We start from the raw sequence: 25,993 nt of genomic DNA, 5'->3' as shown, positions 1-25,993 counted from the left end.
TCTAAATAATATTGTTCGCAATAGAGCGAAAAATATAGATAATTCTACATTTTTAACAAATCGCACAGTGACTGAACACCATTATAAAAAGCTTGCAGGAAGACATCGCCAACAGATAGTGGCGTGCAATACACTGTGTTATATATTGCACCAGAGACTGCCCGGAATCTTAAACAAACATATGCCAGGTGAGAGTTTCAGCGATAGTATTTGACGAGAAAAACACCAAGGTATTCAGCTGATGGAACATTCTTTATTGCACAACCGAATACAATTAATATCATTATCGCAGCTTGACAGGATAGCCTTAGCCAACATATTGTTCGTGCTACTGCCTTGTGTGATAAGTTATTTCGCAGTACTGTCCACTTGATTCTTGGGCCTCCTGAGAAGCCTTGTCTGCAAGTTCTACTATTCGTTCAATTGTTCTTCTCTACGTGAGCATGCTTGTATATTAAATTGGCATGTAATAGCACATTGAATCACATTTTGCACAAGAGTTCTGCGTCTGGTCAGGTCCCGTGAGTTACATTTTTTGAGTCGCATGTCCATGTTCGTGTGTATTAATACAGTCATCGGCAAAACAAAATTTACTCGCTAAAGTAGGCTATCAACACATTGCATTAATTTAGTAGAAAACGCAATAGTTTGCTACACGATAGTTTTCTATTCAATAGTTCGCTATACACGAGAGAAAGCGCAATAGTTTGCTGATATTTAAAACAAAAACAGGGTCCATATTTGCGCTGTGTTCTTCTTTCATCTTGTTGCCGCATGCCTAGTTGCGGAAAATTGCAATTGTTTCTATTCAGCTAGAAGTTCTGAAAAGAACAGCAAGTGCAACAAAAATATTAAAACACATTTTCTTCTTGTTATCGACCATGTGTGCATGTAATGTCACTGTATACAAAATGGCGCTTTAACAGCCGAGCATTTTAACGTATCGCCCTGTCAGCGTATATAGTATCACCTGGTTTTTCTTCCTTCCAGCACATTTAGGCTCGTTGTTTGACATTGACGTGCGCACGAAGGGGTGGGCTTGAGCAGGGACAGAGAGGGGTGTGCCCCGTTTTTCTAGTCACCTAAGAGGGGGACGTGAAGTCTGATCAAAACATTGACGTGTGGTAAGCGGGTCACTGTGATAAACCTTCGCCCCACCCCTCATCTGTAAAGGGAACCATGATCTATGGTGTTTGATACACGTAAGACGAACATGATGCATGTTTGGAATGCCAGCATTTCTCGCCCGTGGGATGGGTTCCAGTCAACAAAATACCAGTGAAGTGACAGCGCCTAAAGTTATATGCATATCTACGGGATAGAAAAGCGGAGGCGAAACTCCAGCATCGGGAGATAACGCTCCCCCACTCTTCGAACAGCGAAATAAGGGAGTTTTTGACTAACGCAGCAAAGCTTCGTGAACGCTATTCGTTGTGGTTGCGGCTCGTGCGCATGCATCATAACGGTAACCGCCGTTAGCGTTCGCGGTCCACCCGAGAAAAATCTGAAATAGCATGCGACTCGCGCTGCCCGCTCACCTCTTTGTGGGGAGTGAGCGTGCTGCGAGTATGCGCTAACGTTGGCGGGGGCAAACGCTAATTGAGAACTAATATGGCGCCTTTACGTGAGCACTAAGCCCGCATCATTCGATAACTTAGCACATGCTATTCAAAAAATCTTTGAGAACCGCAGAAAGGAGGCCATAGAACGAAAAACACAAACCAGCAAAATGAATTACACAACTACAAAAAGATAAAGCGGTATTCAATAGCACTCAAGCATACCAATTGAAAAGAAATGAGCCTATAAATTAAGGAAGAGAAAGCAACTGTAAGCAAGCAAATAAATGAAAGGGAAACTCAGGTGACAAGATTTTTGCGGGGTCAGTCTATTCATAGTGAGCGAAAAACAGGGTGCCTAGTCACGACTCACACAGCGGTGTGTACGTCAGCTCCTTGTAACATTGTGTTTCCTTTAGGCATGCAGTTTCTCGCTGAATTATTAAGTTGAATCAATGCTAGAAGAATCGTTCAGGTGTGAAAAAATGTGGAGCTTGATTTGATGATTAAGCACTACCTCGTAAGTTGAACATTTTTCTACATAAACAAGGCGAAAATTAAAATCACTTGCCTCTTTTTGCAATTCCGTGTCGTCCGAAGCCACTAAAAAAGATACAAATTATGTTTCATGAATAATGTTGGATATATTTACTATACGTACAAACGTTTGCCATAAACGTAATTTCACTGATTTTTCTATATTAGGCATAGTTCTAGCACTTATATAGGTACTTATTTATGAAATACTGTCTAATATTAACTTTTTAATTGCTGCTGGTAAACTAACTTCAAGATAAATTTTGAGCAATTTCCGGATAAAGCGTGACAACCCGAAGGCCTCAATTTAAAACCATTTTGCAAGCTGGACTTAGCTGCTAGAATATTTATATGGGGGAATTTGAATTGTACAAAACAATAATGATAAGTCCTGAGTATTGGAACCATAAGCTATTCAGTATTTGGCGGTAAGACGCCGGTTTATATTGCAACGCGTGTTCATTACATTACCTAGATATTCGAGACAATCCAGAAAATCATGCAACGTTCTGCAGAGACCGCATCAAATTGTTTTAGAATCTAAGGGATCGTTTAAATAACTTATCAAGCAGCGGGGGATATCTTGATGGATTGCTTTCTCTAAGCCTTGAACGCGCTGCCCCACCAGCTCCTCCTCCATTTTTTTATTGTTAGCTAGATGCGTCCTATCCCACTGTTTACCACCCTCTACTCTAGCTCTTTCTCGCTCTCGCCTGTCACCTAGCCTTCGCGTGTACTTCGCCGTCATGTAGGGGAGAACCCATCATGTCGTTCCTCACGACGGAAATGAGATGAAGAAGACTGCTGCATCACAAGCACTGTGAGGCGGTGGTGGCTTTGCCTCGAGCAACAAAAAAGCACGAAGAAGCAAAAAAGGTGTATGGTATTAGAGAGGAAAGTACATCTATCGCACCTCCGTTCGGAAAGCGGTCGAGTGCACGTGCGACGTCAGCAGCCCTGCCCTTGATGTGGCATTGCTTCATGACCACTCTTTGCACTAAAGCGGAGTGACGGCTTCCTTTGAGAAGCACGAGTTTGTATTGACGTTCAACGAAATACAAAAGGTGTTGGCCCCACCCACACTTCCTCTCCTTTCGCGGGCCTCCTCCTTGTTAGGATTCCCGCAGGTTGCGGGATCGAATCCCGGCTGTGGAGGCTGCATTTCCGAGGAAGGTGGAAATTTTGTAGACCTATGTGCTCAGATTTGAGAGCATTTCAAGAACCCCAGGTGGAGAAATTTCCGGAGCCCTCCACTGCGGCGTCTCTCGTAACCCTATCGTGGTTTTGAGAGACGCGGTTTTGAGAGAAACCCCACAAATAAATAAATAAATTATTGTTAGGATTGTGCGCTGGTTGTGAATAGGCAACTTTATTCGAGAGCTTACATGAGTACGAGCGATAACGCTCGAATATTTCACAATTGCTTTATAGAAAAACGATGCGTTCCGGCGATGATCAGATTACTCGATGGCCGGGGATTTCTCTCGCCGCTGATAGTGCACGCCATGGATAGCTTCACAGTTGTTTTTAGCTGCAAAGTAGTTCTTTGGATAGCCTGCGCAACGATATTCCGTGAGTCCACTGAACCCCTTCACTGCAGTTGTTGGAGTGCTGCTAAGTAGGTCAAACTGACGCTGCTCGTTGACTTAATCTTCTTCCCCCGCAGTTCCTCTGTGGGGTAACTTCTTCCTCTCTTCGTCCTTGTTCCTATCTTCTTCCTCTGTCCGCTCGCAACACAGTTCTTTCTTACTTTAATATTTCCGTTACCCACTGCGTTTGACCGCACGTCGAGTGGAACCACAGATTTAGTTGGGCTTCCAAAGCAGCCGTACAAACGTGGCCTGCCATTGCAAATGGCTAGCAGGCTGCGTCAGTACGGCTGCTGCGGACGCGTGCAAAAGCTGTCTACTCTTTCGGTTCATTTATCTTCGATGAAAAATACACAAACACCAAACCACCTCCAATGTCCTTGCGTTTCTAACAAACGTTTATTCGAGCAAGCTCTACACCTAGTTGAGCTTCAAAACGTTCTTACAGCACCCGCGCTGACGCACATTTCAACCGGGCAAACGCCGTGCGCACCGCTGCTGCTTCGCATTCCATCACGCTTTCCTTCGGGGAGATGGTCGATACTTTTTTATTGGTCGGGAACAACATCGCCCTAATAAAGAATTATCTCTCTGCTGCCTTCACCACCGCCGCCGCCAAATTACAACATAGCACAGGTCTTACCCCTATATCTTCTCTCAACACAAAAGTCATAACATTTTGAATGCGAAGCATTTCTTAGCGAACATCGGTGACTCTGAACGTCTATCTATCTATCTATCTATCTATCTATCTATCTATCTATCTATCTATCTATCTATCTATCTATCTATCTATCTATCTATCTATCTATCTATCTATCTATCTATCTATCTATCTATCTATCTATCTATCTATCTATCTATCTATCTATCTATCTATCTATCTATCTATCTATCTATCTATCTATCTATCTATCTATCTATCTATCTATCTATCTATCTATCTATCTATCTATCTATCTATTTTTCTATCTATCTATCTATCTATCTATCTATCTATCTATCTATCTATCTATCTATCTATGTATCCGCCTACGATTATAGCTCTCCTGGCCATTTCGATAATGCTATCGATACCAAAATTGTACGGTATAATCTGACCGTATGACGAGCAAAACTGACTAGTGATAACATGAAAATCATGATATGTATGTTAGGAATGTCATGATTTACAATTTATGGTCTTGCTGCTTTCACGGTGGTTTCGTTCACATGACATTTTGCAAAACTGAGATGGTGTGATATGACTGCATGGCGAACATAAGTGACAAACTCTAACGTAGAAATCATGACATGCATGTCGTGTACGTCATGACTACATGCCATACTCATAGCGCACTCGAGGTTGTTCAGCTAGCCTAATATATACAAAATTTGGTGTTACGTGGCGCCATTGAATGACGAACGTATATGACTGGTGCATATATGAAAATCACGATATTCGCGTCCTGTAAGAACATGACAACATACTACGCTCATGATGCGCTTGCGGCCGTTTCACTAGTTCAAGTTCACCAAACTTACAATAAATGACACTAATGGACGATATAGGTAAATAACACGTCCAAACATGATAATCGGGGAAGGGAAGCCATGTATGGCATAATTTACTTCCGCCTCATAACGTTGTGCTGTTTTTAAGGTGACATATCAACCTTCCCTTGTTTGACGGAATAATTGACCTCCACCTCATAACGTTGTGCTCTTTTTAAAGTGACACATCAACTTTCCTTATTTGTGCTTCGCTTATCATCGATTCCCACAGTTTTTAGGATCTGCCAATTTTTGTTACTTTTCTATTTTAGATTTCATTGGTTGCTTCATATGTGGGGTTTACCGTCCGAAAATCACCATAAGATTATGAGAGACACCGTAGTGGAGGACGCTGGAAGTTTCGAACGCCTGGGGTTCTTTAATGTCCACCCAGTCTATTGCATCGTTGCGTAACGCAACCATATTTAGTAGATTACTCGAACGCAATTCAGAACACCTGGAAAAAACTTCAGCTTCAACATTTATTTTTATTACGGTTGCACGTTTTATTTTGTGTCTATGTATTTATTTGAGTGCTTTCGGTGAACTACAACGCTCCTAATGACTGGTGATGCATCCTCACTAAGGTTGACGCGGGTGATGTCTGGGTTGACACAGGACCCTGTGCGTGCAGAAAACAGAGTGCAACATAAAAGGACCGGCTTCCATTAAATGTGCAAGAACGCACCTTGCACTTTTTATGCGTTACACGCGCACTGATTGAGACAGATAAAAGAATTGGTGAAGCTTGCGCTAAGCCGCGTAAGATCTTAATCTTCAAAACTTGCTAATTAGGATGACTAATCTGGATGTTTTTGTGTTGTTTTGAGGCCTTCGCTAGGTATTGCAGGTTGTTTCTACATTGTAACTGTTGCTAGGCTGTATTTATGTGATGCTGTGTTGTTTCTACCTTGATACGCAGCTCACGGAAGCGGCAGTAAACCGCAAACAATCGAACACGTGCTCCATCGCGTCGAGGTCTTCTCGCAGCCACCGTTGCCTTTGCCTTTCCTTAGTATTCTCTCTTTGTACGTACTCGGAGTCTTCCCTTCGCCGCTGTTGCTTCATAGAAATTTGTTGGGCGGCACTGCCGCCTTCTACACTGAAAAACGCTTGGAGGTGAATGCATTCAACTTGTTTTTGTTCTTGTTCACCCATTGTTTGTGGCACGTACGCAGGTCAAGAATTGATTGCTTTATAAATTATTGTGTAGCTTTAAAGTAATGGAAACTTTATAATTGAGAAAATACTTGATATATATATATATATATATATATATATATATATATAGTCAAGTAGTACCTCCGTGAGCGGTCACAACGCGTTTTATTTCGGCGTTTCGGCCTAGAGTATGGCCGAAACGCCGGATGGAGGGTACAGTTTGCTGGTGCTCAGCTTTATCCGATCTCAAATCAAAGGGGAAGAGAGAGAAAGAGGAAAAAACAAAAGAAAAAGAAGAAAAAAAGAAAAAAAAGTAATATATAAGGCGGACTCCACCGGGCGCCTCCTTCCCCTCCTTCTCTCTCCCTTTTCTCTTTTTCACCTTTAGGGTGTCTGCGATCTGTGTATTCTTCCTCTCAGTAAGGCATTGTTCCCGACCAGACGGCGCCTCCTGGCTCTGGCGGTTCGGTGTGAAGGAAAAAGAGGTTTTTTTAAGAAGTTTAAGGATGTATGGATGAATTGATATGCCTATACCCTTTGGATGGGGCTGTGGCTAATGCCATCAAGCCGTATTACTTAGTGAACAAAAACTAGATTTATTTTCTTCCCTCTAAATAGTGAGGTTGAGGACTCGTTCTTGCAGTGAAGGGTTTAATTTTCACTGGTGCTCTGACTTTACACACAATTATCAGATAACCTTCTTTCTAGTTAATTCTACCCGCTTAAAGTCTGTTTTGCCCTCCCAGTCACTAAACCCCAGTGCTTTCAAAAACTCTACGCCATCATACTGAACTATAGAGTGAAGACCTTTATACAACATTATCAAGTGTTTGGCAGCTTCCTCTTCCTCTCCACACGCACTGCATACCGTGTCTACTTCTTCGTGCTTGTCCCGATATGTCTTGGTTCGCAATACTCCCTTCTTCCCCTCAAACAGAAGAGAAGTACCCCGACTAATATGATAGATACTTTCGTGGGCAATTTCCACCTTAAAAGCTTGATAGATCTCTGGTGCGCACTTCTTAATCATGCTGATTCTCCACATATTGGTCTGAGCTTTCTTCACCTTCTCCTTAACCGATAATTTTTTTTGGTTTGGCCCCCTGCTGTTTTCTAAATATTTACCAGTCAGTTTCCTGGTTCACTTCCTCACTTTTGTATTGACAATCTTCATGTACAAGTAGCTGAATACCTTCCTAGCCCAACGCTCCTCTCCCATTTCTCTCAATCGCTTCACCAATTTTCTCTAGCTGCTAGCTTCCCTGCCCTCATATGATTTCCATACCATATCACCTTGTTCTCCCTGATTTGGTGTATTCCCTAATGCTCCCAAGGCAAGCTTAAATATTTTACGTTGCTTAATTTCTAATCTTGCTTGAACTTCTGATCCCATACACGAGACCGTATTGCCAAACGTCAAACCATGAACTTGGACCCTTTCCCATACTCTTCTTACAACCTCATACGTATTGTAATTCCACAGTGCCCTGTTATCATCGCTAAATTCCTGTTACCTTTAGTCGTCACGTATATTTCGTGTTCCCCTAAATACTAGGCCCCATTGCTTATCCATACGCCAAGATATTTGTATTTATATGATATCTCTAGCGTTACCTCCTGCATTTTAAGCTCACTACCTTCAATATCCTTAAAAATCATGACTGCTGATTTTTCGTTACTGAATCTGAAATCTAACCTATCTCTCTCATTACCGCAGATGTCCATCTTTCTCTGCAAATGTTCTTTGTTGTCTGCCATTAGCACTATATCATATGCGTACATCAATGCTGGTTGTGCCTGTTCATCGAGTTTTCCTTGTTTGACAAAAGAGAGGTTGAAGCCCAGTACACTTCCCTCAAATCTGGCCTCTTATCCGAATAGGTGCATCATGAATAACAAGGGTGACAGAGGACACCCCTGCCTAAAGACCCATTTTACCCCTGTAGGCTTGGATGCCTGTTTTCCTACTTTATAACTGTCGTGTTGGCTTTATAGATATCCTTTAAATATTAGCGACCCCATCTTCCTCACCTAGTGTATTCAGCATTCCCCACAAGCCCTCTTGAACCACGGTATCATATGCTCTCTTCATATCCAAAAATGCTAGCCTCAGGGGCCTGTGTTTCTTTTCTGCTATTTCAATGAACTGCGTCAGTGAGAACAGATTGTCTTCCAACCTTCGGTGTTTCTGAAACCCAGTCTACAGTTCCCCCAGCTCCCCCTGATCCTCTATCCATACCTGCAGTCTTTCCTTCATAATCTTCATCAGCAGCCTGTAGATCACTAATGTCACTGTTATAGGACGGTAGTTGTTTCTGTCAGCTCTGTCCCCATTTCCTTTAGAGATCATGCTCATCCTGCTAAGTTTGCATTCACCAAAGAATACTATTTTGCTCACTGCCTCTCTCAAAGCCTGCTCAGACTTCGGACCAGGGGTGTTTATCAGCATAATTGGAATGCCATCTGCGCCTGTTGATGTACTATTAGGAACCCTCTTCTCAGCCCTTTCCTACTCTCGTAGTGAAAATGAAGCCATTGCGCCACTTGATTCATCCTTGTCTATTGTGGTGCATAAAGGAGTTTTTTCTTGAAATTTTTCTCACCCTTGATAGTAGATATTCAAAAGCTTCGTCCCCTTCTAGCATAGCACCTTGAGCTAAAGTTAAAAACTTCTGCTCTAGGCTCGTCTCATTTCTAAGAGAGTTTAGGTGGTTCCAATAATTCGCAGCGGCCTTTCCATCCTTTTTGTGTACTTCTGCTAGCCACTGAGCTCCCTTTATTCAAATATTTATTGATCGAAAGGAATGCATCCCTTCTACAGCTTAGAAAGATTTCCCATTTTCTTTCAACATCATCTGTCGGTTCACCTCGCTGCTTAGCATCTCCGTGATCCCTAGAGGCTTCCTGACGCTTTGCTATGGCTCTCTTAAGTTCCTCATACCACCAACTCTGGGGTTTGTGTCTTCTTTTCCAGGGTGACTTGTCACGTGCCTTAGATAGCGCTGGCTCCAGCATTCTAATTAGAGTCATGTATGTCCACACTGTGTATCATCGTGTATAGCCACTGATGATGCGGCGATGGCGTAGTGGTTAGAGCAACCGCCTCGCATGCAAGAGGTCCATGGCTCAAATCCCGGTGCCGCGCAGTTCCCAGCCGGATAAAAAAAATCCGCGTGTTGATGGAACTGCATTAAGAGGCCTGGGGTGCGGCCTCACCGGTAACCACCACCGGGAACGCACTCCCTCACCAGAGAAGGATTGGCCATCCTGGTGCAGTATCTGGCCACTACCTCCCACATGCATACGTCAAATAACTCACGGCCCTCAGTCCCCAGTAGCTGCGAAGCAACTGATCACGGCGGCGGTCAGATCTGCAACGCCGCAGAGGGTGCTAAGAATCTCTGGATCTGGACAGGCCGCCATTGGAACCTGAACTTGGCAACGTTTAATGCTAGAACATTATCTAGTGAGGGAAGTCTAGCTGTACTATTCGAGGAGCTAGAGGGTGTTAATTGGGATATAATAGGGCTCAGTGAGGTTAGGACGACAGATGAGGCCTATATGGTGCTACAGAATGGGCACGTCCTTTGCTATCGGGGCTTGGCAGACAGAAGAGAACTGGGAGTGGGGCTCCGAATTCACAGAAACATAGCTGGCAACATAGAGGAATACTATGGCATTAATGAAAGGGTGATAGGCATCGTAATTAAACTGAATAAAAGATACAAGATGAAGGTAGTACAGGCTTACGTGCCTACATCCAGCCATGATGACGCTTCAGTTGAAAGCTTCTATGAAGACGTCGAATCGGCAATAAGTAAAGTAAAAACACAGTATACTATAGTGATGGGCGACTTTATGCAAATGTAAGGAAGGTGCAGGCTGGAGATCAGGAAATAGGAGATTATGGCATCGGTACTAGAAACGCCAGAGGAGAGCTACTAGTAGAATTTGCTGAACGCAATAATTTACGGATTTCGAATACCTTCTATCGAAAACGAGCAAACCGCAAATGGTCATGGAGGAGCCCTAATGGCGAAAATAAGAACGAAATAGATTTTATAATGAGTGCACACCCAGGAATCGTGCAGGATGTGGAAGTGGTTATCAAGATACGATGCAGTGACAATAGAATGGTACGGTTTCGAATTCGCCTAGACTTGAAGAAGTAACGGCAGAAACTGATACGCAAGAAGCCAATCGATGAGCTAGCACTGAGAGGGAAAGTACAGGAATTCAGAGCGTCGCTTCAGAACAGGTACTCGGCTCTTTGTGAGGAAACCAACCTTAACATAGATACAATGGATGATAATCTGACGAGTATCATTACGGAGTGTGCAGTGGAAGTTGGAGGCAGGGTAGTTAGACAGGACACTGGCAAGCTTTCCCAGGAAACGAAGAACCTAATTAAGAAGCGCCAAATTATGAAAGTGTCAAGTACAACAGACAAAATAGAACTAGCAGAGCTTTCGAAGTTGATTAATAGACGTAAGGTATGTGATGTAAGAAAGTATAACATAAAGAGAATTGAACACGCTCTGAAAAACGGAGGAAGTGTCAAAGCAGTGAAGAGGAAACTTGGGATAGGCAAAAGGTGGATGTATGCACTAAGGGACAAAGAAGGCAAAATAACTACCAATATCGATAGGATAGTTAAAATAGCGGAGGAGCTCTAAAGAAATCTGTACAGTAGCCGAGACAACCGCGACCTTAATACTATAACAACTAGCAGTAACCCAGATGACGCCCCACCAGTAATGATAGAAGAAGTCCGAAAAGCTTCGGAGAGCATGCAAAGAGGCAAAGCTGCTGGTGAGGATCAGGTAACATCAGATTTGCTGAAAGACGGAGGACAGATTGTGTTAGAAAAACTAGCCACCCTGTTTACGAGTTGTCTCTTGACTGGAAGAGTACCAGAGTCTTGGAAGAACGCTGACATCATCTTAATAAATAAGAAAGGAGATGACAAGGACTTGAAAAATTACAGGCCGATCAGCTTGCTCTCTGTAGTACATAAGCTATTCACGAAGGTAATTGCTAACAGAGTAAAGAAAACATTAGAATTCAATCAACCAAAAGAACAAGCAGGATTTCGAACAGGCTACTCAACAATCGACCGCATTCATACTATCAATCAGGTAATAGAGAAATGGTCAGAATATAACCAAATAATATACATAGCCTTCATAGATTACGAGAAGGCGTTTGATTCAGTAGAAATATCAGCCGTCATGCAGACACTGCGGAATCAGGGCGTAGATGAAGTACTATAGTGGGCACGACAGAGGCGCCAAGAGCATGATTCTCAGGAACCCCTTCTTGCTTGTTATTCAGGTGCTGCTTCATGCTCGTGCCATCTGCGCATCGGCGTTCCCTTGTACCGAGACGCAACCAGCAAGATATGCTGCCTGGAGCACGTATCCGCCCGTGTACGGGATCGACACCAATTCTTCAAGCCTGCGCACTACTACTCCGTCCCTGGCGGCGCATCAAGTACCACCATCAGCCACGTCATCGACACCAACGGATATAAGAAGAAGCGCTCGACCGGTACCGACCAGTGGGCACGACAGAGGCGCCGAGAGCATGATTCTCAGGAACCCCTTCTTGCTTGTTATTCAGGTGAGAGACTAACCGTCCGGAGCTTGAATATCGTAGTGATGATGTATGCCTTGTGCTTCTGCCGTGCCCACGGTCGCTACTACTTGTTCTTTCTGCAGTGTATGACTGTTTTTTAGACCTGCTACCTCAATGTGGGGACGTTGAGTCGAACCCTGGCCCCACAGAAGCTATGTTTCAGAAGATTTTAGATGAAATTCATCTACTCAAAGAAAGTTCAGGTACCGCCACACATCGCTTCAGTGAAACTTGTAATAAGCTCTCAGCAATTGAGAGAAAGCTAGATGAACTATCTGGCACCGTAACAAGTTACACCACTAAAGTACACAAACTACAACAACAAGTGGACAGCCTCGTTTATAAAATCGACGACTTGGAAAACCGCAGTCGGAGGGGTAATTTGATAGTGTACGGTATCAAAGAGATGAAGGATGAAAAGTTGGAGTTGCTAGAGCAGATAGTATCGAACGACATTCTTGGTGAAATACTAAAAGTGAAGAACGTCGGAATAGAATGTATTCACAGGATAGGTAGAAAAAAGGAAAACAAATGTAGACCAGTAATTTTCAAGCTGGTGGATGGTAGAGACAAGGCGAGGATACTAAAAAACTGTAAAAACTTGAAAGACACGGAATATGGCATATCAGAAGACTTTTCGTCTCGTGTCCGGGCTGTCCGGAAAAAACTTTGGGATAGCTTTGCTGAACTAAGAAAGAAGGGGATAAAACTGACGCAGTCGTTCGACAAGATCAAAGTTGATGGTAAGCTTTTTGTGTGGGACGACACCCTTGGAGCGAGAGTCCCTTTCGCTCCGCAGTGACGATTGCCACCAAACCACGACCGAGCTGATAGCAAAGGAAAGAGCGACTCTGATGTGACTTTGCTCACGAATTCCAAACCCTTTTCTGTTTTGAATATAAATGCACGAAGTATTTTGAAGAAGTCTGATGATCTGGAAAGCGTTCTCGCCGTATACGATCCCGACGTCACGGCTGTAACACAAACGTGGCTAAGTGACGAAATTCCAGACTCGGTAGCGATACCGAGCTGCCACGAAATCTATCGCTGTGACCGGGCTTCAAAAGGTGGGGGTGTGGCCCTAATAATAAAAAAAGGCCTGGACTATACCCCCCTTCCCCAACACAAAAACATTGAAATGGCTTGCATTGTTCTTCACCATCCGTAACTCAACATCTTTATCGGTGTATTTCACAGACCACCAAATTCCAACATTACAGTACTTGAAGCATTTGCAGATTACGTAGGCGTGTATGCCAAGCGCTACACGCATATGGTACTCTGCGGTGATTTTAATCTGCCCCGAATTGACTGAGATTCGATGCACGCCGTTCCTACCTGCGATCATTCCGAACTACTGCTTGATGTTGTTTTTTCTTGTAAATTAGGCCAAATTGTGCATGAACCTACTCGTGTTTCGACAAACTCAAGGTCACTACTTGACCTTGTCTTTCTTTCTGAATCCGTTCAACAGCTCGGTTTTTATGTCAATGTTCTGCCCGGGATTTCAGATCACGAAATAGTACAGTTTAAAAGTCATATGTTGCCCTCAACTTCGCGGGCAATCATTAAGCCGTTTAGAGATTTTAACAGTGCTGATAATGAAAGTATTTTGGACTTCCTCGAACTAGATTTCGACACCTTTAAGAGCAAATACAATAACGGGTATCTCGACGTAAACGGATTATGGTTGCACTTCAAGAAGGCCGTGCATACTTGTATTAACAATTATGTCCCACAAAAACAAAGAAAGATTAACCGCCAAAGCCCGTGGATTACGCGTGACATAATTCACTTAAAAGGTCATGTTAAACGTCTCTCCCGAGCGCCCAAAACGCCTAATGTGTTACCTTCCCTAAGGGCTGACCTACGGAAAAAAATCAAAGAATCAAAGTATCACTTTTTTAATGTTAAGATGCACGTCTTTTTTGTCACCAACCCTAAGAAGTTCTGGACTCGCATCACCCAAAAGAAAGACCCAGTCGGCAAAATTAAAATAAACGACAGGGAAGTGTCCGATGCCTGCTCGATAGCAAGGGCTTTTAATGCTTTTTTCTCGTTTGTATTTGTACGTGCAACCCAGTGCTGCACTAATTTCAATATTCCTGGCTTTGAAATTCCCGATATAACTATTACCGAGCAGGGAATATTTTCGGCTTTGCTCAACCTTGACCCTAAAAAGTCCGCAGGTCCCGACAGAATACCAAATGCATTCCTTTACCGGTATGCGGAGTGGTGCTCGAAATACCTTTACATTATATTTAACGAAAGTCTACTAAGCGGTGTGGTTCCAGACGATTGGAAAACTGCAAAAGTTACTCCTGTGCATAAATCCGGCGATAAACTTTCTGTAAAAAACTACCGGCCCATGTCCCATTTGTGTACAGCCGGTAAAGTTTTGGAGCACTTTATATTTAAACACCTAGTAACGTATCTTGAGAGCAACATGTTTTTTACGAGCAATTAACATGGTTTTCGGCGTGGATTTTCCACGGTTACACAACTAATACACACGACTAACGACATCTCAAAAGTTTTAGATAAGGGGGGGCAAATTGACGCTATATTCTTGGATTTCCAAAAAGCTTTCGATCGAGTACCCCATAGCAACCTGATGTTAAAAATTCGAAACTTGGTCAAAAATGAGAAAATAACTCAGTGGTTGGACTCCTACTTATCAAACCGGTATCAGTACGTTCAGATAGGTGACTCTGCCTCTCACTTGTCATCAGTTCTTTCTGGAGTCCCACAGGGCTCCGTCTTAGGTCCGTTGCTTTTCATTATCTATTTAAACGATTTACAGTTCGACTGTCCGGTGCGTTTCCGTTTCTTTGCCGATGACTGCGTTGTTTATCTCCCCATTGAATCGGTAAATGACCAGAAAGTTCTCAACAAATACTTAACAGCTGTTAGTAATTGGGGTGCCGATTGGAACATGAGCCTCAACACATCAAAGTGCCGCCAAATGACAATAACGTGCAAAAAGTTTCCATTTCAATATGCTTATCAAATTAGCAATGTTGAATTAGAGGTTGTTAACGAGTTCAAATATTTGGGTGTAACCATGACATCAAACCTCACCTGGAACAAACGCATACAAAATATTACATCATCAGCACTGCGCAGACTTTGGCTTCTAAGACACCGACTTCAGCACTGTACAAGCAGAACGAAGACCGTTGCGTACACTACGCTGGTCCGCCCCTTGCTCGAATATGCAGACGTTGTTTGGGACCCACACACAAAGACGGATTCAGCGATGCTCGAACGGGTACAAAAGAAAGCGCTGCGATTTATTCACAACGCATACAGCAGGTGAGTATCCGTGACAGAACTGCGCAGGCGTTCTGACCTACCAACACTAGAGTCCCGCCGTAAATTACATCGACTTAAAATATTACACAGCATAGTCAATGGTTATTCAAAGCTTGACTTCAATGCTTATTTTGAATTCAACATGTCACGCCCCACCCGGAACAAGCACAACAAAACAATCCTAATGCCTTTCACGAGAACAAACGCTCACCGTCTATCCTTTTTCCCGAGAACGATAGCAGAATGGAACACTTTGCCACGCGACGTTACTAACTTAACTAATCAAAATCCCTTTTCAACGGCTATTCAAAATTGTGTATGATTGGAAGTGCTGGTCTTGTTCCCCTGTCCTATTGAACTAACGTATTTCACGTGTTATCTTGCTACCATGCCACAACGCACACTGCTTGTGTTTTTTTTTTCACGCTTCCTGGTCAATGCGCGTAGTGTACTTTGTGTGTTTTGCTTAGACTAGCATTGCCGGTTTTATTGTATATTCATGTAGCTATTTGTAACGAGAATTACTGCCGCTTTGCGAATCGTGGGCCATGTTACTGATTGCGTGCGCTTGTGTGTCGTGACAATCTGTAAGCTTACTGCATTATTGCTTCCCTGTGTACCGCGGACCGTGTTACTGGTCGCGTGTAAACTTTGTGTACAAACTCTGCACTGTACCACTCCATCCCTGGCTGCCAAAGGGTGGCTGGCAGTATTGAATAAATAAAATAAAAAAATAAATAAAAAATAAAGATTCTCGAATTAATCTACAGGGGATCAACTGCTACCATAGGGCTTCATAAAGAAAGCAACAGAATACCAATCAAGAAGGGTGTAAAGCAGGATGACACAATCTCCCCAATGCTATTTAGTGCGTGCTTGCAGGAGGTTTTCAGAAGCCTAGAATGGGAACAGTTAGGGATAAGAGTTAATAGATAATACCTTAGTAACCTGCGCTTCGCCGATAATATTGCACTGCTGAGTAACTCAGAGGACGAATTGCAACTCATGATTACGGAGTTAGACAAGGAGAGCAGAAAGGTGGGTCTTAAAATAATCTGCAGAAAACGAAACTAATGTACAACAACCTCGGAAAGGAGCAGCGCTTCGAGATAGGTAATAGTGCACTTGAAGTTGTAAAATACTATGTCTACTTAAGGCAGGTAATAACCGCAGAGCCGAACCACGAGATTGAAGTAACTAGAACAATAAAAATGGGGTGGAGCACATTCGGCAAGCACTCTCAAATTATGACAGGTAGACTGCCACTATCTCTCAAGAGGAAGGTATATAACAGCTGTATCTTGCCGGTACTTAGCTACGGAGCAGAAACCTGGAGACTTACAAGAAGGGTTCAGTTTAAATTGAGGACGACGCAGCGAGCAATGGAAAGAAAAATGGTAGGTGTAACCTTAAGAGACAAGAAGAGAGCAGAGTGGATTAGGGGACAAACGGGGGTTAAGGATATCATAGTTGAAATAAAGAAGAGGAAATGGACGTGGGCCGGGCATGTAGCGCGTAGGCAGGATAACCGCTGGTCATTAAGGGTAACTAACTGGATTCCCAGAGAAGGCAAGCGAATTAGGGGGAGACAGAAGGTTAGGTGGGCAGATGAGAATAAGAAGTTTGCGGGTATAAATTGGCAGCAGCAAGCACAGGACCGGGTTAACTGGCGGAACATGGGAGAGGCCTTTGTCCTGCAGTGGACGTAGTCAGGCTGATGATGATGATGATGATGATGATGATGAAGATATTCGCACTGTTTTATTATCCTCAGTGATTACTTTCTCATTTTGTTTGATAGCTATTTTGATTTGCCTTTCTGAATAAAATTTTCGTGTGGTTGCTCATCTTGACTCCTTCCCAATTGCACTGCTCTTCCAAAACTTAGCTTGACACGTTTGTGATCACTACCCAGACTTCTGGATCCACCTTCATCTATGTGAATTCCTCTGAGCTTATCATACATGCTATGGGACATCGGTGCGTAATCTGTCGTCGACTGCAGCCTTCCTACCTCCCATATTATTTGTCATTCATACTTATCGGTACTGTTTCAAATGATCAAATCGTGTCCTTCACACATATCCAAGATCATTCTGCCTGTTGAGTCGGTATAGCCATCTATATCCTCTATGTGCGCATTCAGATGTCCTAGTATAATTATCTCGCACTCTCCTCCTATCTCCTCAATGTCCTTTGATATACACTTTACCATTGCCTGGGTTTTCCCTCTGGCCTTTGCTCCCGTCCACAACTACACCAAACCAAGGAGTGTCATTTGCCCTGCCACTTTCCATTTTAGCCATAAATGTTCTAAATGTTCCTTGCACTCGTGCTTGGCCCTTTGCCAGTTTGTACTTTTATGAATGAATGCCCCAATACCACCCCCCTTTCTGCAGCCTTCCGTTCTATAACAATATTCCCACGCAGAATCCGGATTGTTAGTAGGTTGTTCCATGTCCTTAAGATGTGTTTCTGTAAACCATATACCACCGGCCTCTCCTCTCTTAGCTGTTCTTCTATCTCTTTCCCCTTCAGCCTGTTCCTGCCACACTGCATGTTAATATACCCTATGTCTGAATTGACTCGGCACTCGGGGCTACATCTTTTTCTGCCCCTGACTCTGCCTATCTTAGATACTGTTATGACTTTGGAACCGTATCTGTTCATACGACCTGTCAAAAAGTCTCCCTGGTTGTTTTCATTGTTACTAGCTATCCTACATCCCGAAGGGCCCGAGTGCCCTTCCAAAAAGCTTGTGCGCGCCCTGCAAGTCGCCAACCCACCTCCTGACCTAGCTTCTCATCGTAGTGAATTCTGTCTCGTTGAAAATCACCCCACTTATGCACCTCTCTGTTTATTTCCACCACCTCAAAGCTGTTTCTCGACTCATCCACCATATCTCTTGGTTTGTGTTGACAACTGCTCTTTGCAGGTTGCCGCCATGCACCGGTACCTCCGGTATCGGGCATATCACTACCTGTACCTGAGGAAAAACGGTGCGCATGTCATCGACTCCTTTCACCAGTGTGGTCGCTAGTCCTGCCGCATCTTCATTTAGGACATCTTTTAAATCGCCTGAAATTATCATGAGGTTCCGTCTATCAGCTGTAGTTTAGAGTTTTGTGTTCGCTTGCCTCATGACTGCTTCCAGCTTGCGACCTGGGAACGTTCCTACTAGAACGCTCTTGTCACATCTTACCCTCTTTTTGATTGCTTCTTCGCATCAATTGAAATTCGAGTTCCCCGCGATTATCACATGGTGTGGCTTTTCAGCGGGAGTGTCGTGCACCTGGGGGTTACTTGCATCTGTGGCGCTGGCTGCTATGTCCCCTCCCAACCCCACCACTACTTCGCTGAAGCTGGGCCTTGTGACGATTGCACCAGCTGAACCTGTGTTTCCAAACTTGCTAGCTCATTCTTCTCCACAGTTCTGGTTGCCGATGCCCTATTGTTCTCTCCGTCGGCCGCTCCATTGTTCACTTTGGCTAGTGCTTCCTCGGCGGACTTGGGCCTTTTTCCCATCGCCTTCGTTTTTCCTTGCCAACGCAGTCTCCAGCTCGGTGATTCTTAACAGCAGTTCACTCTGGGCAACCGTCGTTTTCTCCATTTTTTCCTCGACCTCACATTGCCTACACTTCGCGTCAGCCTCCTCCCCATTCGTTTTTGCACTTGAGTTCATTTTCAAACTCATTCCGCATTCTGAACACATTACAGCGTTTTTAATAATGTCTTTAGGACACCAATTGCCCTTACGACTTGTCCAACTCGATAATTACAAAACACGATCCCTATCCTGCGACAAAGAAAAAGTCTAACCTCTACTACAAAAATTTGCGTGTTCAATGTGCGTGCACCTCTCCCACGGGGTGACAAGAGAAAACAAACAGAATGGAACAAATAAACACACATGCACAAACTAGTAAATACCTGGTGACTCACCCGCGGAAAAGCCGTAAGATGTAATAAGTGCTACAAAATTTTTAACTGCTGCCTTATTATTATAAAGGCAAGGTCAAAACATGCAAAACCACTTATCTGCGCACTCAATCGGGAGCGCTCAAAAACACGCCCATCCACCATGCCAGTCCAAACTGAACTCTTTTAACTACTCAGCGCCCCGTCGACATCTCGTCGTAGAAAGAGAGGCGCCATGTATTGCCGCAGATGCTGGCAAGTGGGTGCAAATGCAATTCGTGCCCACTTCTGAATTACGGGTGCAGTAGGGGCCTCCCGACTGTGCACAGGGTCACTGTTGGGAATGTCATATTTGGCACAATTGATTGGATAGTGAGGTAAAAACAGAAATAGACGACAGCTGTACTTAGGAAGAGTAGTTACACTTGGAATATTTGAAGTTGTCCAGTGCCCTTCGTAGCTGCAGTGCCATGCCCTCAGTTATTTCTTCAATATTGCCATTATTGTTTTAATGCTTTAATTGCTGCAAATGCACCCGAATTTTTATTTATTACTCTATCGAGGGTGTTAAATCCGTGGATAAGGTACGACTCTCGTTGTTCACGTTCTCGGTTTGATTTAAATCCCGTCTCTAAGAGCGTAACTGATAGTTTGTCGAATGCATGGTCGGGAAGAATAAGATGTTTCGATAGGAGTAGTTTGGGGCGGATTTCGCGTGGGCTCTGTGATTATTGAAGCAAATGCTAAATGGTGTTTCTGTTTGTCCGTTGTACTGCATACTGCACACGTTGCATTCGAGTAGGTATACCACATTAGGGGAATCGCATGTTAGGTTTCGTCGTATTTTAATCGAAAACTTGGATGATGTGCTGGTTGCTTTGTGTGTCTCTCGCATCGCTTTACATACAAGACACCGTGACTTTAAACAAGGTCGGCATGAATTATTAGGGGGTGAGCCATTGATACGAGAGTGGACAAGTTTGTCTTTGAGGTTGCGTGGTCGTCAGTAAACGAGGCCAGGAGCGGATGGGAACGCGCGTTGCAGACGTTCACTTTGTTCAAGAATGTTTGAATGTCGCTTAAAGATTTTGTTTACATTGGCAAAATTTTTGCTGTAAGATAAGCAGAGGTTTTTTTGTTGTGGGTCTTCTTGCGGCGGTCGCTTCATAAGTATGTCATCATGCTTCAGTTTTCTCGCTCTTTGAACGGTGTCATCAATTACATGTGGGGGGTATTTCTGTTTATTGAGAATGAGTTTTAGCCTCTTTGAGCTCGTGTCGAAATCAGCGTCTCTTCAGAAGATTCGTTTAAACCGGTGAGCCTGGCTGTATGGAGTGCTATTTTTACAGTGGCGCGGGTGATCGCTTTGGTAAAGAAGGTATAGTTGCCGATTCGTTAGTTTGCGTTGCAGGGTTGTAGAAAACTTGTCTTTTTCTATCGTTATGGTAACATCAAAAAAATTTATGGTTGCTTGTGAGTAGGTGTGTGTGAAATGTATGTTTGGATGTACAACATTGTAAGTGTCGGTAAGGCTGAGAAGTTCATCCTCACTGTGGGTTCAAATAAAAAAGATGTCCTCTAAGTATCTTCTGTATAACAGTAGTTTCAAAGAACTTTGTTCAAGAAACTCCGATTCTGGACTAGAGTATAAAGTTGGGCATGTTTGTAAGACATAATGTTTACGTTGCAAGCGTGTTCGCAGAGCCGGTCATTAATACACCTGCCAGTTTGTCCTATTCAGTGTTTACCGCATGAAAGAGGTATCTGATAGATTACAAATTGCACGCATGTGACAAACAGTGTTAAGTGCTTTTTAGAGCATCCCGGTTTTGCATGTGAAACAAATTTCATACACAAGTACGAGAGCTTTTTCGGGGCAGAAAACACCACCTTTACATCGGCCCGCTCCCCAACCTTTTTCAAGTTGTGGGAGATTCCATGCAGATAAGGCACTACGGCAAGCTTCTGACGTCTTACTGGCTCAACATGAGGGAGAGCTTGCTGCGAGGACTGAAGCTTCTTGACCAGAATTCCCGCGACGGAAACCTGTACGCAACGTAAAAAATGGTCGAGATGGTTTTTTTGGCACTACATTTCAGCACATGTGGCTGCAAACCACTTTTTCATGGTACGGTAATCATAGGGAAAAACAGAAATAAAGTGAGAAGGGAGATTATTGAAGCAGAAAGGATTAGTAGATCAGGGCTGAACCGCGTCGGCACTCCTTCTCTCGGTCTTTGTGATAAAGAATTGTCGCTTTTGAGATCATAAGGTTTTAGCGCATGGCAATAGAGGGTTTTTCATCTCTTTATCTGTTGTTGTCGAATTTCGTGAGCATATATATGTACGCTCCTCGAAACAAAATTTTGTTGGAAGTAAGCGCTCCCTTCTGTCCCTTACCTTGTCCTATGATTCTAACGCGCTACGTCGATTAATTCCGATTCTAGCTTTCTCATAAATATGTTGGCATAATTGGGTGCCATATTGCTGCCCATAGCGGTCTCGCTGACTTGTCGAAAATACTGTAGGTTATATTTGAATGCATATAATTCGAGGACCAACCTCGTAAAAGTTTCGATGGCAAAAAAATCTGGGGTGTTAGATTGTCTATGGTCTGTGTACATGTTTTGTGATGCAGCTATGCCGTCATTGTGAGGTACATTTGTATACAATGAACGGACATCAAGAGGAACCAAGTACGAGTTTTTTGGCGCGTACAGACGTACAATGTCTCGAAGAAAACGTGTGATGTCTTTTATTTAGGAGGCGAGGGTGCGTGAAATGTGGGTTATTAGTTTCTCCCCGTACCCTGATATGGGTTCAGTTATTGTACCGATGCCTGATATGTTTGGTTGACCTGAGTTACAAGGTTTATGAGTTTTCGGGAAGATGTAGAAGTTAACTGAACGAGGGTAGGCTGCTCGCATCAGTTTGTGGTCAGTGTTGGTTATCTTTTCTGCATCTAACAGTGTCTTTAGTTCTGTTTATACGATACAGTTGTATTCGTCTGTCTGATCAACTGGAAGGCACTCGTAAAATTTTGAGTCGTCTAGTTGGCAATATGCTTCTTGTAAGTAGTTGGTTGTATTAAGAAATACAATTGCTCCTCCTTTGTCAGCGCGTTTTGTTGTTATGTCTGTCCTAGATACCAGATTTCTTATACTAATTTTTCAAAATTTGTCACGTTTTCTCGTTTTCTTTTATGCCTGTGGTATGCGTGTACTATATCTCTCTGTACTGCGGTGATATAAAGTTCCAGGCACTTATCTTGATTACTGTTCTGTGTCCAATCATTTGTTTTACGACGGTGAATTGTTTCGTGATTAGAATGCCTGTCCAAGAAATATTCACGCAACCTCGAGCTTCTAGCGAAGTTGTCGAAGTCTCGGAGCGTGTGGAATTCATCAAAAAGTTTTGTGGTCGGGCAGAAGCTTAGCCCATTAGAAAGCAGTTTTTCTTCGTTAGGTGACAAACTGATGTCCTATAGGTTTACAATTACAGGCCACAAGATGTGTTCATAGATGGGTGCTCGTTTGTACCGTTAGTGGTTTCCAGGGTGGTGGTGTTGTAGTGATAGGGATCTATATTGTTACGGGGATTACAAACACACGGAAGAAAGAAATGAGTGTATTTCCAATATTTACAAGTAGGTGAGAACCACCAGGGCTGCCAGCCTTTTGCGTGCTGAGTCCGCTTCTTCCTCTTCGATTCATCTACGACGGTCGAGCCATGCCCACTGCCTCGTAACACCACCCCCGGCGGACAAAGCGCCGTCACGGCGCCACTAAGTCAATCAGGGCTGGCAGTATAGAACTGTTTTAGTCGTGACACATGAACAACATCAGTAGGTGGTGAGGCAGAAGACTAGTGTGGTTGAACGGGAGTGATGAGGTACTCGTCGTCGGGGGCCTTGCGGAGAACTTAGTAGGGCCCTTTGCATCATGGGTGGAGCTTCTCGCAGAAGCCTTCATGTCGATGCGGTATCCAAAGTAGGACGAGAGAGTCAGCAAGGTAGTCAACGTTACAGTGCCAGTCTTCGTAGCGGAATTTTTGTGAGGCCTGAGAAGCAGTGAGCCTAGTGTGCGCAATTTGGCGAGCGACGCGGGCTCGAGAAGCAACGTCCTGAGCATACACCGTTGGTTTGGTCGTATCAGAAAGAAGGAGTGTGTCGAATGGCAAAGCAGGGTTGCGGCTGTACAGAAAAAAGAACGGAGAATAGCCGGCGGTGTCATGCCTTGACGAACGTAACGTAGGGGGCGTTGTGTCCCAGTCACAGTGGTCAGAAGAGACATACATGGGCAACATGTCTGTAAGAGTTCAGTTGAGGCGCTCCGTGAGACGGCTGGTCTGCGGATGGTAGGCAGCAGTAAGGTGATGTTCGGTAGAGCAGCTACGGAGGATTTGCCGGTAACTTTTGCGAGGAAGCAGGGGCCACCATCCATCAGAAGCTGGTGCGGAGCCCCATGCCGTAGAATGAATTCATTCAGTAGAAAGTCTGCAGCGTCTGTAGCGCAGCTACTTGGCAAGGCACGAGTTATAGGGTATCTGGTCGCATATTCAGTTGCGACAGCGATCCATTTGTTGCCTGACACTGACGTCAGGAAAGGACAGAGCAAGTCGAGACCGACGCGGGAACATATGATTCCGGGGGAATGTCGATAGGTTAGAGCAGGCCAGCCGTATAGAGAGCAGAACATTAGCGACGCTGGCAGCGCTCACAAGCAGTGACATAGCGGCGCAGAAGTTTATACTGGCCACACCAAAAAACTTATGCCGCACGCAATGATAGGTGTGTGAATACCCCCGGTGTGCTGCCGTCGGAGCATTATGCAGATGTTGAAGAATGGCCGCACGTAGGTGTCGGGCAATAACTAGCAATAATTCTGGGCCATCAGGTTTCATGTTGTGGCGATACAGAATTATTTGCGGAGGACATATAGACGGAGCGAAGGGTTGGAATGTCCCTAAGATATCCGCTCAATAACCATCTTCAGGGTTGCATCCCGGCGCTGCTCTGTACCGATGTTGCGCAAATCAGATATGGCGAGCACAAAAGAATCGCTCTCATGGACAGCGAGGCTAGCATGGTCCACCGGATAGCGCGAGAGACAATCGGCATCTTGGTGGAACCTGCCAGACTTTTAAGTTACGTCGAACTTATACTCCTGAAGACGTAGAGCCCAGTGACGTAGGCGACCAGTTGGGTCCTTGAGCGACCACAACCAACACAGAGCGTGGTGGTCCGTATTAATTGACAACTCCTGGCCATACAAGTAGGGGCAAAATTTCGCTACAGAATATGACAAATGACAGTACACATTTTGGTTATATTTTTAAATCAAACAAAAAGCGTGTTTTGTTTGCACATCTGCGGTCAAGAAAAATACTGCCAGCGCCTTTAACATTAGAATAATGTATTTAGACGCAGCTAGGAATGAACACTTCGCTAGAATAAACAGCAAAAGCTTTAGAACGCTGCTTTAGTACAAATCTCTTGGCTATATTCAACATGCAGGTACCTTCGCATGAGTTTAAAGAACTTTCTTAATCTGAGTTGACTCAAACTTAACTATGTTTGCCAACGACTTCCCCAGGGCCAAGTGGTATTATGAAATTCGTGGTGAAAGTCTTATTTCAAAAATCGCCTAATCTTCTTTTAGATAGTGTTTCATTCTAGCGGTATCCTGAAGAACTGATTTATACCGCTAGAATTAAAACAAGCTGAAGTTATACTATCGCTGAAGAAACAAGATAAAGCGTACACAATAAAAAACATAAGGTCAATGGCCTTGACGTCAAATTAGGTGATAATGATTGAGAAAATGATCCATACTCAACTACATTCATTTATTGACGATATGTCAATTCTCAGTCCCTGTCTTATTGGCTTCAGGGCTGAGCGTTCCACATCGAATGCTGATGCTGATTTAGAAAGTCGTATACGGATAGCACAACAGAACGACAAATGTGCGGCTTGAGTTACTTTGGATATCGCTAAAACATAGGATAAAGCAGTGCATAATATTCTGAAGGATAGATTAGACTCCCTCAATTTTCAGGCGAATATAGTAACCTGAATTCACAAACTCCTTATGAGGAGGAAGTTTCACTGTTTTAAAGGCGCCTTTTCGTCGGTCATTGACACACAAACTAGGGGAATAGCGTAAGGCTCAGTATGGTCCCCGGTGCTATTTATAGTCCTAATGGTCGCAATTGGACGTAAGCAGGACATAAAAACTTACGTTTATGCAGACGATATAGCCTTCTTTGCAACGACAGACACCATTCAGACCTTGTATGACAGTCTTCAGTCTTATCCTAACATTCTGCAAAGCTGGCTCTATGACAATCACTTCTTACCAATCCGAGACGATGCGCCGTTCTTGTGTTCCTCTTGCAATACCCCGTGCACATCTCGTTATGTCGTCATTCTGAGTACATACCCCAAGTGACATCTACTAATTACCTTGAAGTAGTTTACAATGCAACTCTTGACTGTCGTGAACGCATCAAATACATGGCTGGAAAAGATGCACGAACTGTCGGCACGTTGTGAATAAGCAACTACCGCATAGCCACAGGAAGAGATACACTAGTAATGATTTATCGGATGTATATTGACTCGTCCTATTCTGCAATTTCGATGCGTGCTTTTCTCTGGAGCTCCAAGCTACGAAATGCGGCCTCTATAAATATTTTAGAAAGGAAATCATTACGATTATGCCTTGGCCTTCCTAAGACGGT

General features: G+C 43.8%; 1 protein-coding gene across 1 annotated transcript in view; it reads right to left on the bottom strand.

Moving 5' to 3' along the window:
* Nucleotides 1-233: 233 nt before the first annotated feature.
* LOC119168093 (uncharacterized) overlaps nucleotides 234-25,993 on the bottom strand; it is a 52,036-nt gene continuing 26,276 nt past the window's right edge. The window contains exons 4-5 of the mRNA XM_075865347.1: nucleotides 2,131-2,162; nucleotides 234-821 (exon numbers count right to left, since the gene is read on the bottom strand). Coding sequence (XP_075721462.1) covers nucleotides 805-821; nucleotides 2,131-2,162 — 49 coding nt within the window. The 3' untranslated portion in view covers nucleotides 234-804. The remainder of the gene's footprint in view (nucleotides 822-2,130; nucleotides 2,163-25,993) is intronic.

Source organism: Rhipicephalus microplus, chromosome 6, assembly GCF_043290135.1.
Source record: "Rhipicephalus microplus isolate Deutch F79 chromosome 6, USDA_Rmic, whole genome shotgun sequence".
NCBI classification, from domain to species: domain Eukaryota; kingdom Metazoa; phylum Arthropoda; class Arachnida; order Ixodida; family Ixodidae; genus Rhipicephalus; species Rhipicephalus microplus.
The sequence above is the reverse complement of the archived record's forward strand: the minus strand, read 5'-3'. Positions and strand labels throughout refer to the sequence as shown.